At 44.8% G+C, this 15,046-nt stretch overlaps 1 protein-coding gene across 4 annotated transcripts; it reads right to left on the reverse strand.

Moving 5' to 3' along the window:
• Positions 1-8,940: 8,940 nt before the first annotated feature.
• On the reverse strand, positions 8,941-15,004 carry RSKR (ribosomal protein S6 kinase related). 4 transcript variants are annotated; one of them, XM_031967693.1, is made up of 12 exons: positions 14,683-15,004; positions 14,013-14,264; positions 13,818-13,934; positions 13,655-13,723; positions 13,224-13,293; positions 12,920-13,027; positions 12,714-12,754; positions 12,394-12,421; positions 12,204-12,293; positions 11,749-11,837; positions 11,463-11,573; positions 8,941-11,000 (listed from the first exon to the last, which is right to left on the reverse strand). In XM_031967693.1, the coding sequence occupies exons 1-12, from the start codon at positions 14,719-14,721 to the stop codon at positions 10,779-10,781; spliced, it is 1,236 nt and encodes a 411-aa protein (XP_031823553.1). In that variant the 5' UTR covers positions 14,722-15,004; the 3' UTR covers positions 8,941-10,778. The 4 variants fall into 4 exon arrangements, with proteins under 4 accessions (XP_031823553.1, XP_031823552.1, XP_031823550.1 ...); XM_031967692.1 differs by having other exon boundaries at positions 14,013-14,267; XM_031967690.1 differs by lacking the exon at positions 14,683-15,004 and having other exon boundaries at positions 14,013-14,673.
• Between the last annotated feature and the right edge of the window lie 42 nt (positions 15,005-15,046).

Here is a 15,046-nt window from a genome sequence, read left to right on the forward strand (position 1 = left end):
GGTGTGTGCAGTTTCCTTTCCACTCTTCACAGAATTGGGGATGGTTTCAATGAGCACAGCCTACAGCAGTTCTAAGGACAGATGGGGTGGGCAGGTAGAAGCAGCAAGCACAATCCCTTCTTTGGGGTCCTCTATATTAAGGTAACTTGTAAGCTTGCTAAGTTTTTTGAAACTTGAAACAATGATTTCAAGAAACCATTGGTGTGAGCAAAGTCATCAATCCTGGAAAAATAAATAGCTTGTCTGGGTTATATAGGTCCTAAACAAGAAAAGTATTTACTGAGAATTTATATTATATAGAAAGTGATTTCTAATGATTGGTCTTTATACCAGGATGATTTTAAACTCAAGAAGAAAGGACAAAGTGGAAGATGTTAAATGAAATCTCTTGTGTGTATACGTGCTGGTAAATTTTTATTACTTATTGTAACTTCATGAAAGTAAAAATAACTAACTAGTCCTAAAAGCTGTGATTAGTGAAATTTGCTATTGAGATAAAAATCTCTTGGGACTGTAACTGATATTGTTTTGAATTATGAATTTAAGTATGATTATCTGATGTATCATTAAGTTAGTAATTCACAATTAGAAATGTCACAAACTACTCAGAGGGATGTGATCCTGAACAGTTATGGTTAGAGGTCTGTATCTGAGGATAACCGTGGCTTTGCTTAAAGTAGGATCCTTCTGGCTCAGTTTACCAATTGTGTTCTTTTGAACATGAATGTTTCTCACTTGATTATTCCTTAGTCTGGCTATGATGTGGAATTGTTACTATATGATTGGTTATCAACTGTGATTCTTATCTGAAATAAAAATGTTTTATCCTGCCATATGTGTGCCTCTAGATTAAGCCTGAAGGACCAGTTTTGATGCTATTATATTATTTGATATTCCTGCTTTTTCCTCTTATACATAGAGCAAGTAATCAGTAGAAGATATAAGCACAATACAAGAATATAAGATCTTGCTATTTTCAATCTGAAAATATGTAGTCATTATATTCAAAACAATTAGGTAAATGAGTATTTGATCTTATCACCTGTTACTAGATTTATATCTTATAAAATAAGGTCCTTAAATGTTTCAAAATGATGTAAGAATAAATGGTTATTGATACAACTGTCTATTATTCTATTATTCTACTAGTTATTGAAACCAAATCAGAAACATCTTCCGTGTGGTTTGGAGAAGAGAATTTTAGTTCAATCAGTTTTCTTGAAAGTATGTAATTTATGGAATATTTTGTGTTACATCAATAAAAATCAATTTTATTCAAATTTGTTACTGATGTGAAAATTACAAGTTTGTACTGTGTCCGTGGAATAGAAATGTTCTCTCATAAACACCTTATTTCATATGCACTATTAAAGCCAGCCTCTTATAAGTAAATTCATTTGTTCAGTTATTGGACCTAGGACTGGAAAGCTTCTACCTGCAAAAATGTCATCACTCATGTTTCCATGCCAACTGCTATTTAACCTTCTCTTGAGCTTCCTCTCTTCTAGGTTCTAAACCATGCACTTCCAACTACTTGCTCAACCTAGATATCATCCTCTACCCAATCTCGAGTCAGCACCCTTTAGATACCACAACTACTATCTTTAAATTGAGCATTTACCCTCTTCAATCTGGATCCTGCTAGGAGGAGCCATCCTGAAGCAGTTTCAGAAGATGACACTTCCCCTTCCCTTATCCCCAAATGAATTTGGGTTCTAACTGGGGAGGGAATAACACGGCCAAAGTCAGAAATTACTTTGCTGTGATGTAATAGAAACCCAAAATAGTGGCAAAGATCCCAATACTTTTCAAGAAATCTCAAGCCACCTGGCCTTGGGAATGATACAGTCACTTTAGGAATATAGCTGTTGGGAGTGATGTGATACAGTCTTGGAAAATGTGTGTGAAAAAAGGGGGTTGAGCCTGATATCTTTATTCTACCAAGTTATCTTTCAAGGATGTCTGGTTTGTCATCCAAAGTCTGGGCTGCTCTGGCACACCTGGACTCAGACAATGAGCATTTTAGTTTCATGAAAGGAGGGGAGGGGCAGCTTAATGGCACAGTGAACAGAGCACCAGCCCTGAAGTCAGAAGGACCTGAGTTCAAATCTGACCTCAGACACTTAACACGTCTTGGCTGTGTGACCCTGGGCAAGTCACTTAACCCGGATTGCCTCAGCTAAAAAGAAAAAAAGAAGGTAGTTGCTAGTCCCCATTACCAAACTTCCCACCAATCATATCAACCCCAATCCCATGATGCCATTTATCTTGCTCTGTTCTTTGTTCTGCACTCCCTAAATCCACCTCCGATATTTTTCCCTACAAATTTACCTGTTTGCTCCTAGCTATCTCCTTTTTTTGGGAATTTAGCCTGCTTTAATTAACATTACAATTATAAAAGTAGGGTTTTTTTTTGTTTGTTTCTTAAAAAAACAAATTTAATTTAAAAGAGCAAGTGCTTGTTGATTGTGAAGATAGAATTAGCTGAACTAGATGAGAAGAATCAAAGATAAATCAGATGATGATTCCAAATTTGAGAATGGCAAGTTGGAGACATCATGACCAAGGATTCTAGGGAGACATTAAAGGGACACATTATGGCATCAAGGGTGGGTATGGATGCAATAAAGCCAATGTTGGGGGGAGAAAGATAATAAAAGTAGGGATGGATTAGGTAGGTTCTTGAAGGTGGGGAGAAGGATCAACATAATTCTAGGAGATGGTGGAACCTAACAAGTTTCCATGCTGGGCAGAAAGTGACAAATTTCACAATAAGCAAGCAGAAGCCAAATCAATAGGATTATAGGCATAATTTGTCCCTTATACTGGTTTGGCATTAATTTCCTGAAGACATTAACCAATTTGCTCTATTTTCTGCTAACTTATTACTCTAACTGATGTGGACTTTGTAAACTATAAGGAAGCTAGTTCTCCCAGACGATGTATACGATAATAGAGGCCACAATTCCTATATTGGGCCTCTAACTTCTCAATGATTTAAGATCTTAATCAACTTCTATTGTCTCAATAATGATGTGAAACCATCAGCTTCCTTTGCCCCAGTTAGCAACCTTTAATAACACTGAGGAAACTTCCCCAGACAATTTGATAAGAGTACACATCCTTTATCTTCCCAGGTATTTCTCCTTTTCTCACCGTCTATAGAATCTCTCCCTTTCCAAGGCATTAATGCAAAAATCATTTTTAGATCTGCCCATGATCTTTTCTCATAAAAGACATTTAAGAGATAGTCATTGTGAATTTATCATCTTGAGCCTAGCCTTTAGAATCAGTAATTGTTCGCCTGACCTCATCATACTGATTCCCTAATTCTGACCACCCAAATTTATGATCTTGAATTCACAAATTTTATATTTATATAATCTTAACAGCCCTTTCCTGAAGCCAAACAATCCTTTTACACCTCCTCCATTTCCTTTAAAACCCAGTTCAAAGTGGATGGAGCAGCAGCCCTAAAATCAGGAGGACCTGAGTTCAAATCTGATCTCAGACACTTACTAAATCCTAGCTGTGTGACCCTGGGCAAATCACTTAATCCCAGTAGCCTCAGCCAAAAAAACCAAAAACAAAACAGTTCAAATTTCACCACCTGCAGGGGACTTACCCCCCAATTCCCACAGCTAATGCCTCTTCTCAGAGTTTAGCTTTTAATTATTTGATCTATTCTGTACAGATAGATGTCTCACCCCTGTTAGAAAGTAAGGCTCTAAAAGGCAGGCACTAGTTGTTTATTTAAACAACTTGTTTATTTAAAAAGTCTATTAAAAATTGTTAATAATTGTTTTCTAGGGGAGGGTTGGTGGGAGGAAGACAGGGAGAAAAATTTGGAATATAAGGTTTTGTAAGGGTGAAGGTTGAAAACTATCTTTGCCTGTAATTTCACAAATGAAAAGCTATTATTAAAAAAAAAGTTGTTTGTTAAAAAGTAATCTGTATGCTTAACTATCTCTCCTCCCACACACTTACCTCTATGCAAATTATCCCAGCTAATGCCTAGGCTCACTCCTACCCTATTCCATCCATCATTTAGACCACTGGTTTGCACCCTAGATAATTTCACCCTATTCTTAACACAATTACTTACATTATCTAACATCTCCAAAAAAATCAACAAGCATTGCATTTTTGCTTTTCTTCCCAGGTTATTTTTACCTTCTTTCTAAATCCGATTTTTTTTGTGCAATAAGATAACTGTGTAAATCATATATTGTATTTAACATATACTTTAACATGTTTAACATGTATGGGACTACCTGCCATCTGGGGGAAGGGGTGGAGGAAGGAGGGGAAAAGTTGGAACAGAAGTGATTGCAAGGGTCAATGTTGAAAAATTACCCATGCCTATGTTTTGGCAATAAAAAGCTATAATAATAATAAATCAACAAGCATTTTACTGTGTGCAAGACACCATTAGGTACTGGAAATACAGACAAAAATTATGAAGTCCCTGCATTCAAGAGGCTTAAATTTTACAGCCTAAACTTTTTCAACCTCTTCAATTTAATTGAAATATTTTCGCCCCCCAAAAATACAGCCCTCTAAATTCTGTTATGTAGTCCCTCCTCTGTTTCTCAAATTAAAAAGAAGGGATATTTTGCTTACCTTAGCTATTTCCAAACCATATCTATTTTTCAAAATACATACAAAAATACTTTTCAACAGTCTGTCTTGCAAAATCTTGGGTTCCAAATTTCCCTTCCTCTCTTCTCCCCACTTCCTCTAGACAGCAAGTAATCCAATATAGGTTAAAATATAGAAGAATGTGCAATTCTGACCATATTTCCACACTTATCATGCTACATAAGAATATCAGATCAAAAGAGGGAAAAATTCAATTAATAACCATTTATAACTATTATGAACCAAGTACTGGGAATATGAAAAGAAGCAAAAGACAGCCTGTGGCTGTGACCCTACAATTAAAACTACCATCTCCTATTCTTTTTTGATGTCATTTGCTGACCTTCACAGCAGTCTCTCAATTTCATCTGTGATTTTATTATCTGGATCTGTCTTTCCCGCCATTGCTTGCTATTGACTCTGACTATTGAGTATTTCAGTACCCGTGATAACCTCTCTAAAACCCAGATCATACATTGTGATGGAATTATTGTTCAATTGTTTCAGTAGTGTCTGACACTTCATGACCCAATTAGGTTTTTTTTGGTTTGGTTTTGTTTTTAGCTAAGACACTGGAATGCTTTGCCATTTCCTTCTCCAGCTTATTTTACATAAGAGGAAACTGAGGAAAATAGATTCTCTGATGCATGATTTGATCTCAGAAAGAAGCAGCTTCCTGACTCCAGTCCATCCTGTCCACTGATAAGATAAATCTGTCCATGGTTCAGTGGTGCCTTTCATCTCCTCCCTCTTCAACTCCCACTACATCTCATGGTGTCTTCCTCAACCCTCCCCTTCCCCTCCTCACCATGCCTTTTGGTGTCTTTCTACTGATAGCTAACTAACTCTCAAGATACTAAATCTCTTTTTGCTATTTAGCCTGCCAGCTAAGGGCACCTCCTGGGGTGTTCCCTTTCTCCTGGTAAATGTGAGTTCCAGTAAGGAAGTTGTCTTTTCTATTGTTAATTATTGCTATGTGCTCTCCCAACGCTATCTCAGATTTACCACTCTCGGTGTCTATTGTTTGCATTTTGTCTGCAATCTCTTCTCCTAAATAAACCTACAATTTGCCAAAGAGAATGGCCATGGAGAATTAATTCTTCACATAACTGAACCCCAACATTTGGTGCCTACAATAATTTCATCATTTGGTGCCCAGAAATTGCTCTTACATCACATCATTTGATCTACTAAACCATCACATCAATATCACATTACAGTTGTTGCAGATATCTCAAAATATTTACAATTATTGCTATTTCAAAACTGCTCTAGTTTTAATAAAAACACTTGTGAAAGTTTGCACCAACATATCTTTGTAAATCAGGATTTTCAGCATTTGTAACCATCAAAACAAAAAATTGAAATCAGTTAGATATTCATTATGACAAGATGTTGCCTTGTCAGAGACTACTACACAGTTTAATGTTCTTATTCATTCTAAGCACCAACAGCCTACACACTGATGTCTTTAAAAAAATAAAATTTAAGTTTACTTATATTTAAAATATATCAACTTGGCATTTAACGTTAGACACATATATTACTATATCACAAAAACTGTTAAATACTTTGACTACTATATTTCAATTGGTTTCCTTTGTATTTGTAAGTTTCTCATTTTACATATTTAAAAAACATTATTCTGAGAAGGGATTCATAGGATTCCTCAGATTACCATGAGAGTTCATGACACAGAAAAGGTTAAGAACTCTTTTTCTAGATCCTTGCCTCCTTAGGTTTCTGGGACATCACACTGTCCTATTTCTTTAACCTCTCTTTTTTTTCTCTTTTGAGAAAACTTTTTGTTGCTGTTTTGGGGAAGGCACCAAGTAAAACAAAAATCTTTCTGACCAGAACATTTGAGTAAATAGCCCAAGATAAAACTTATTACCTCTCAAGCCCTCTTGTTATTCTACTGGGTCTATATCAAATGCAAAATTTTCAGAAATACAATGTATTTTGAATAAATCATAAATACATTATCAACGCATCAGAGTTTACAACAATATTAACCTGCCTTCTGACAGACTACTACAATAATGGGAAATAAAATTAATCCAGAGCATTTGAAACTAAATGAAACCCGGCTCAGCTCCTCAAATTTGATCCTCTTCAATCTGGTGAATTTACTATGGAAATTTCATATTTTCTAATGGGAAATGGAAAAGATTACATTATTTGGTCTTAAAAGACTTCAGTAATCCTAAGATTAGTTGATCCCAAAGTTATGATCCTTCCATTCATTTGGTCTTCAGACCAAGCTCCAATTTCCTTTTCAGATTAATCCAACTACCTCTGGTGAAAATTCTTTTTCCCTTCTTCCTATCCATCAGAATCAATTACTCTGGAGTTAAGTCCTAAAACAAAGACTCTAATTTCCATATGGTTGCACAATTCATTCCTATAGAGAGCCCATTATGTCATGCAGGGAAAGGGTATTCAGAAGTCTGATCCTATCTTCTCAGGTTCCTCCTTGTCCCACTGATTCCTTACAATGGGTGTTTTTTCTCAGGTCCAGCTAGGTTTTTCTCCCTCTGTAATCTGATTCCCTCCCAAACCATTAGTATGATTCCTAGCTCAGGGCTCTCTGTAAAGTTCATAAACACATCTCAAGATACTCACACTCAGCATCTTTCATATGAAGCATCCCCTTCCATCAATTTGGAAATGGCTGAAGAAATTGTGGTATGATTGTGAATGAATGCTATTGCGCTGTTTAAAAATGACAATGAAAAAGTGGGAAAACATATACAAACTTGAGACAAAGTAAAGTGAGCAGAACAAGACCATCATACATACTAACAGCAATGTAATGCCGATCAACAGTGAAAGACTTAGCTACCCTGATCAATGCAATTGGCCAATACAATTACAAAAGACTCATGATGAAAAATGCTGTCTATCTTCAGAGACAGAACTGAAACATACTTTTTCATTTTCTTATTCTTGCCCCTTATTCTTGTTTTCTATCTCTAATAGACAATAAAATGATGGAGAAAATGTAAAAACAAATTAACTTCTTTTTCCCTCAGTAAACTGATAAACATTGACTAGCCTGGGCTGCTTGCATCTATCTCTTTTCTCTTCTAGCTCCACCCTAAATATAGAGCCTTAGCATCTGTTTGCATGTTTGTTATCTTTCTTGATAAATTGTTAAAAGTCTTATCTGATTCTTTATGACCCCATTTGGAGTCCTGGGAGAGATACTGAAGTGGTTTGCCATTTCCTTCTATTTTACACAGAAGGAAAGTGAAGTAAAAAAAAAAAAAAAATGATGTAAGTGATTTGTTCAGTCAAAACAGCTAATGCCTTAGGTCAGAAAAACTTGGGTTTTTATGGTGTGCTACCCCCCCCCCCCCCGGTTCTACCTATATCACTTTAACAGCTTTCTAAAAAGTCTTAATGCCCCCATTACTGATCTCCCTCTAATACATCCTTCATACCACTGCCAAGCCAATCTCCCTCATGTGTAGATTGGCCATGTTTTCCCTCAGCTTTACTCTGAAGCGGTCCTTAATGCTTACCAAGTAAAACAAACTCCTTATCCTTAACAGGGTTTTCAAGCCTTCTTTAATTAATGGAGTATCCCAAAGAAATCATAAAGAAGGAAAAGGGACCTGTATGTGCACGAATGTTTGTGGCAGGTCTCTCTGTAGTGGCCAAAAACTGGAAATTGAATGGATGCCCATCAGTTGGAGAATGGCTGAACAAATTGTGGTATAGGAATGTTATGGAATATTATTGTTCTGTAAGAAATGACCAGCAGGATGATTTCAGAAAGGCCTAGAGAGACTTATATGAACTGATGCTGAGTGAAATGAGCAGGACCAGGAGATCATTATATATTTCAACAACAATACTATATGATGACCAATTCTGATGGACGTGGCCTCCTCAGCAATGAGATCAACCAAATCAGTTCCAATGGAGCAGTAATGAACTGAACCAGCTACGCCCAGAGAAAGAACTCTGGGAGATGACTAAGAAGCATTACATTGAATTCCCAATCCCTGTATTTTTGTCTGCCTGCATTTTTTATTTCCTTCACAGGCTAATAATACACTATTTCAAACTCTGTTTTTGTACAGTAAAATAACTGTTAGGACATATATGCTTTAACATACTTAACATGTATTGGTCAACCTGCCATGGGGGGAGGGGATGGGGGGAAGGAAGGGAAAAATTGGAACAAAAGGTTTGGCAATTGTCAATGCTGTAAAATTACCCATGCAGATATCTTGTAAATAAAAGGCTATAATAAAAAAATAAAATAAACAAAAAAGAAACTGGAAAAAAAAATTAATGGATTATCTCCCTCCTTTTCCCCAAACATTCGCTCATATGACTGGCCCCATATACTCTATGCCAGAGCCAAACTAAACTATTCACTATAACCTTTCTGCCTCCATGCCTGCCTCCTCCTCCCCCTTCTTCCCTTCCAAGTCAAAAGTCACGTCCTCCACAAAACCTTCCTAGACCTTTCCCTCCTCAGACCTCAAAAGCCCTGCTTATGTCTCTATTATGTATTTAGGTACTAAAAGCGCCTGTGTAGGAACCATATCCCTTTTTAAAAACTAGACTATCATACAACCAGACTGAGGGTAGGGACCATGTCTTAACTATACTCTGTATCTCTCTGTGTTCTACACCCAGTAAAAACTTAATAGTTGTGGCTGAATTGAATTGAGGTTCTGGGGTTGATGAGAGAGCAACCCTATTGCTGTCTTTGCTCCCCTCTCCAGAAAGTTCCGATGACACAATGAGTACACGTTTCCTGGCAGTAATGGCTGAACTTCAGGCCGAGCATTCCAAGACGGTCTGTCCTCCAGTACAAAGCCACAGCTGAAAGCCGCTTCCATGAACCTTAGAGACATTAGCCAATTCTCACCCAGATTTCCCTCCAAATGGGCTAATGAGTTCTTTCTTCTTGGTCCCCCTCTTTTCTTATGGAAACCCCTCACCATCAGGGAGTATCTTATTTTAGATATAAGTCCTGGAGCCTTCAATTCTATCTTAAGAAGATAAAAGTATGTGACATAAGATGTCATATGTGACATAAAAGTATGTGACGTAAGATGGTCAAAAAACACAGGGTGGGAACTTGAAAGAAGACTTGATGATTGTAGTATTAAAAAAAAAAAAAAAAAAACAACTTAATTTAAAAGAAGCAAAGTTCATTACCTGAAGAGAGCTTATAAAGCTAAAAACATAGACTTACAAAGAGGTTAAAGTCATGGCTGACTGAACCGTTTTTGCTTTTTTGAGTCATCCCTGGCCTCTTCAGCTGTTTAGGAGGAGGAGCACACTTTCCCCAAGTGTCCTTTAGCAGCTGTTAGAAAGCAAAATTTGCAGAAATGGATCATGGATACACTCAACATGGTAGTTCTCAAGACCTGGGAGGAAATTACTTTCCCTGTAGAACTGGATGGTTAACGCTATGCTTTTCCCACATAGAGCCCTGGAGGGACCCAAATCTACCTGGGTCTCAATTGCTCTGCCTCTTCCTCATAATAGGCTGTAAAAGTCTCAATTTTATTTTATTTTTTTATTTAATATATTGCATAATCAGGCCTTGAGTCCTTAGATCACAATTCAAAATGTAAATTGTTGGGGCAAGGATGATTTGTATTCTTATAAAAAACAATTATTGCTTTGGAAAAGGACAGGCTAACTAAACTTGTCAAGCACCGTGAGGATTGTGTCAGTACCGAGTTCAGTATTGCTGGAGAAAGGAAATGTGCCGTAAAAATAAGGGAGAAGGGGACTGGAGAACCTGGCTAAGAGCCTGAGGCTGGGGGAGGTGGAAAAGTGCACACGGGGAGGAGACCTGCTCTGTTCTGCTGAATGAGGAGGCACAGGAGGGAAGAAAGTGAAATGAGATACCCGTGGCAGGATGCCCAGAAATGGGACTTTGGTCTCTCCTTGTGGGGGGAGGGGGGAAGACAACACCCTCCCCCTCCCCCCAGGATCAGGTTCAGTTATAGTGTTTTAAGCTACAAAATGGGTGGGAACCTCCTACAAAGAACCAGGGACAAGTATGTGGGCCAGAGACAACTTGATGCATTAAGGAGGTCTTCCTGAGCTGGCAGTGAAGATCCTGAGACAGCTACAGTCCATCTTGCGGGAAGGGGAACTCAGGCAGGGCAGGGATGGGCTGGGAGAGATATCAAATCACAGTCAAAATCCTGGAACGGCACAGCCTCAGCTGGGGCAGGAAGGACAGCTCTTGCCTCCAGGACAAAGGCCACCGGCTGCTTCTGCAGGAGCTCAGGGTCAAAGGCCATGCCCCGAAAGAAGGGATGAGCCTGGAAGTGATACAGGTGGCGCAGGCGATGGAAGGGGTCGTGGCACAGGAGCTGGAGGGAGACAAAGAACGGGGCCCCTGTGAACGAGGACAGGCCCAAGCCCAGGGACGCAGGGGAGAAGATGGCGGCGAGAAGGCGGGAGCAGAGGGGACTCCTACTGCGGGCTGGAAGGCCGGCGCAAGGATTGAGAGGATTCATAGGGGCCCAGGGGATGGAGGCATCTGGGGCAGCGGAAAGACCAAGCTGGAGGCCGGTGGGGAGTGGGCCCGAGGACACTGGGCGCTCTCAGGGAAGGCCCCAGGGGCAGGGAATTTCACGATGGCCCAAGGAGGGAAGAAGGCTTGTGGAGACACAGGCCCAGCCAATCAGGAGCTGCAAGGAAGCAAGATGGAAGGGAATGGCGGCCAGGCAGGGCTGGAGCCCCGGAGAGGTGCGGGAGTGCCACAGGCGCCCGGGGAGGACGGCCCTCAGGAGCCGGTGATGAGGGAAGAGGGAGGACGGAGCTGTGCTTACCTCCCGGAGCAGGAGAGAAAGCCCCTGGCTAAGGGAGGCTGGGACCTCGTAGTTACAGCGCGTCACACTTGCCAACATGGCCACATGATCCTTCTCAGCCTGCAAGGGGAACTAGGACAGAAAGAACGGGCCTGGGACCGGCCATCTATTCCGGAGCCATGTTTTCTCCCATTCCTGGGCTCTCCTCACAGAGTGAGATCCAGGCCAAAGGACGTGTGGCGCAGTTTCCCCTCTTTGCCTGACAAGAGCATGCCCTCCCTCCTCCCTCCGCCAGTTCTTCCCTCACCTTCCCGGCTGCCAGGGCAAAGAGCAAGATGCCCAGGGACCACCAGTCCGCGACGTGGTTGTAGGGCCCACCCCTCAGGACTTCTGGGGCTGCAAGGAGCAGAGAGCCCAGTCAACCCCCGCCGGCCGACCAGTTCCTCGGCGCCGGCTGTGCCAGCGGGGCCAGCTGTCCTGCTGGGGGCTGGAGACCCGCAGACACAAGGCCTGGAACACTCTCTACCACGTCAACATGAACAGAACAGGTACAAATACAGGCAGAGGAGTCAGGCGAGGCGGCTCCCACACAAGGGCGCGTTTCAGCTGCAGGAAGAGATGCTCGCTCAGGCAGACGGGGGGATGGAGCCCACCCTCCTCATGGGCAGCGAGAAAGGCCAGGGCCGAGGGCAGTGCCAAGAGCCGAGCATGGGGGCCAGTGGGGTGGCTATGGGCGCCCTGCCCCCCCGGGCTCTGGCTCACCCATGTACTGAAGCGTCCCACAGATGGTGTAGGCTCGCTCCCCCTGGGGGAGATGTCGCGACAGGCCAAAGTCTGTGAGCTTCAAGTGGCCTTTGAGGGGAAAAGGGATCATTAATACCCCCTGCCCTGCACTCCCTGCCCCCCTGCCCCCGCCCCGCACACAGACATGCCGGGAATTGAAGAGATTTACCTCTTTCATCCAGTAAAATGTTCTCCATCTGAAAGGTTAGAAGCAAACATACAAATGTACCCTTTTCCCTTGTTGAAGTCCTCCTAACCCCGGCCTAAAGGGCTTAGCCAAGGCCCCGTCTCGCGGCCCGTTCGCTTTTTTAAAAAGCAGGGCTCTTAGTTTGTCCCAAGAATATGGGGGAAGGAGCCAGAGCAGAATTGGCCTTGGCCACTAACCCTGGGCTCTGGTTGTTCACAGTGTCCTGAGAACTCAGGCAGAGCCCCCCTCCCCACCCTCCCCTTGTGGGCCGCCTAGACAGCGGGACAGAACGCGGGTTTTACCTTTAGATCCCGATGCACGATGCCCAGGTCATGCAGATAGCCTGGGGAAGAGAACAAGCTTGAAAAGTGGAGTTCTCCCGGTTACTCCCCCCACGCCAGGAGCCGACCCTCGGTCCCCCCCCCGGCCCTTGGGCAGAACGGCTACTCCCTCCCACCCCTGGGCCGGGAGCTCTCCCTCAGGCTGGGGGGGCCCTGTGCACCCTCACCCACGCCCAGGGCCAGTTCGGCAGCGAAGAGACTGACAGAAGCCTCCGAGAAGCAGCCAACGGTGGCCCAGAGAGAGTGCAGGTCCCCTGTGCTGTAGTAGTCGTACACTGTGAAGGAGCCTGGAGTCAGACTTCGCTCTGCAGGCCGAGCACCAGGAGCTCCCTGCCCCGGGGGTCCCGCCCGGGTTTCAGGGCGGCAGGAGGAGGTCCCCGGGACAGGGAAGCAGGGGCTGCCCCCATGGGTGACAGTGCAGGAGCTAGGTTGGAGGGCGGAAAGCAGGGAGACCAGGGAGGGAGGGCTCACTCGTGAAGAGATGGCGCTGTCCCTGCCAGCTGCCTCCCAAGCCACTCACAAATGGGTGGCGAACCTGGCGCTGGGGACAGAGAGAGCAGGTGGTCAGAGCAGAGGAAGCGTTTGTTAGGGAAGAACAGGATGAGCCGGCACCCTGGGGCTGGGCAGAGGGTGCTCCTGCCCGGCTCATCCCTCTGCACAGTGCCGGGGGCCGGCGCCAGGCCTTGCCCCGCCTGGCACACCCGTGCCCCAGCGGGCTCTCCTTGGCACACATGAGGGCCCGGCCAGTGCCCCAGAAGGCCAAGTGGTGTCTGCAGCCAGGACACTAAGTCCTAGACCAGGCAGGGCCAGGAAGGCCACGGGGATCCAGCACCTGTGTCTCCTCCCGGGCCCGGGCTCTCCCTGCAGGCCTTGGGCTGAGCCTTCCTGGAGCTCGGGCCTACCTGGATGCTGACCTCCTCCTTGCACTGCCTCAAGCTGTCTCGCTGAAGGACCTCCACCTTGGGGACCACCTGCAGCAGGAGAGCAGAGGCCGAAGGCGCCTGGAAGCTGCCCCACCCTCTCTCCCTCACCCTGGGGAGGGGGAGGCAGCAGAAAGCGCATTACCTTCACGGCCAGCAAGGCTCCCAGGCCACAGTCCAGTACCTTGAGGACGGTCCCAAAGGAGCCCTTGGCCACAAAACCCAGGACCTGCGGAGGAACACAAGGGAGGCAGAGGGAGTTCTAAAAGAGGTTTCCTGTCCCCTGTCGGGCTTTCCCGGGGATGTCGTGCGCAGCCTCTGAGGGACCTGGCTGACCCACCTTCAGCTGCTGCTGCCCCTGTGGGGGCCGAACGGGAAACTCGGGCAAGAAGAGAGAGACGAGCTTCGGCACCGGCCACTCGGTCAGGGACTTCTCTGAGGGCAGCAGGGCTGGCTCCCAGGGCCCCAGGTCGGGGAACCGGCGCTTGCGCTGTGCCCACAGCTGCTCCAGGCCCGACAGAGTCGTCTCCACACCTGATAAGACTCTCTTCCAGCCCCGAACCCAGGGCCCCGGGCTAGGGATGCTGTCACCCTGCTGAGAGCAGCGGGAGCTGCACTGAGCCGCCTGGCTCCTCTCAGCAGGTGCCAGCCCCGGGGAGGGGGGAGGGCCACTCATAGCGCAGGGCAGTCAGCTTCCCTGGGTACCAGCCTGTATCCTCCGTTCATCAGACACGGCTTGGCATTGCCCAGCACTGGGCACAAAGCCAGGTTCTCCCTCTCCTGGGTCTCGCACAAACCCTTTCTCCGCAGGGCACTTCCTTCTCCTTCTAGGTTGGGACAGCTGAGCCCCTGCCCCCGCCCCCCCACCCTCCCCCCTTGGCTTTTTATGGCTCTCATCCCGGTCATCCTCACTGTACTCCCCGCCCCCACCTGACCCCGACACTTCCCCCAACCGGGCATAAAGCCAAAGCTATTCTGAACTGGGGGCTGGTGCAGCGTGGGTCACTTACCTTGTGGGGAAGGGTCCGCCGGCTGCCCGCCACTCCCATCCTGCCAGTGCCTGCCCAGCTGCCAGCCCCCTCTGTCCCAGTTACATAAGCAGGCCCACCCCTTTATGATGCATCATTCATGAGCCCCGCCCCCAGCTCTATTATTCACGGTGCCTGCCTGCGGTTCTACTCTGACTTCTGGGTACTCATTCTCCCGCTGCGCAGGGAAATGCCCCCACTCTGGAATCGGGACTGAAAACGCAGACCTGCGTCCTCCTCCCTGAAAGGGGGCAGTGACTGCAGGCAGCACAAACGTGGGCAAGATCTCAGTCAGAGCAACGCCAGGGACACAAGGGATGGCAGAGGCTGGTCTCCCTGGGACTGG

The sequence above is a fragment of the Sarcophilus harrisii genome, chromosome 4 (assembly GCF_902635505.1).
Source record: "Sarcophilus harrisii chromosome 4, mSarHar1.11, whole genome shotgun sequence".
Lineage (NCBI taxonomy): Eukaryota > Metazoa > Chordata > Mammalia > Dasyuromorphia > Dasyuridae > Sarcophilus > Sarcophilus harrisii.

Coding starts and splice junctions, on each gene's coding strand:
- RSKR (XM_031967690.1), bottom strand. CDS start 14,348: ATGAGTGGCCCTCCCCCCTCCCCGGGGCTGGCACCTGCTGAGAGGAGC. Junction 13,935..14,012: donor AGGGGCAGCAGCAGCTGAAG/GTGGGTCAGCCA, acceptor AACCTCTTTTAG/AACTCCCTCTGCCTCCCTTG. Junction 13,724..13,817: donor GAGCCTTGCTGGCCGTGAAG/GTAATGCGCTTT, acceptor CTCCTGCTGCAG/GTGGTCCCCAAGGTGGAGGT.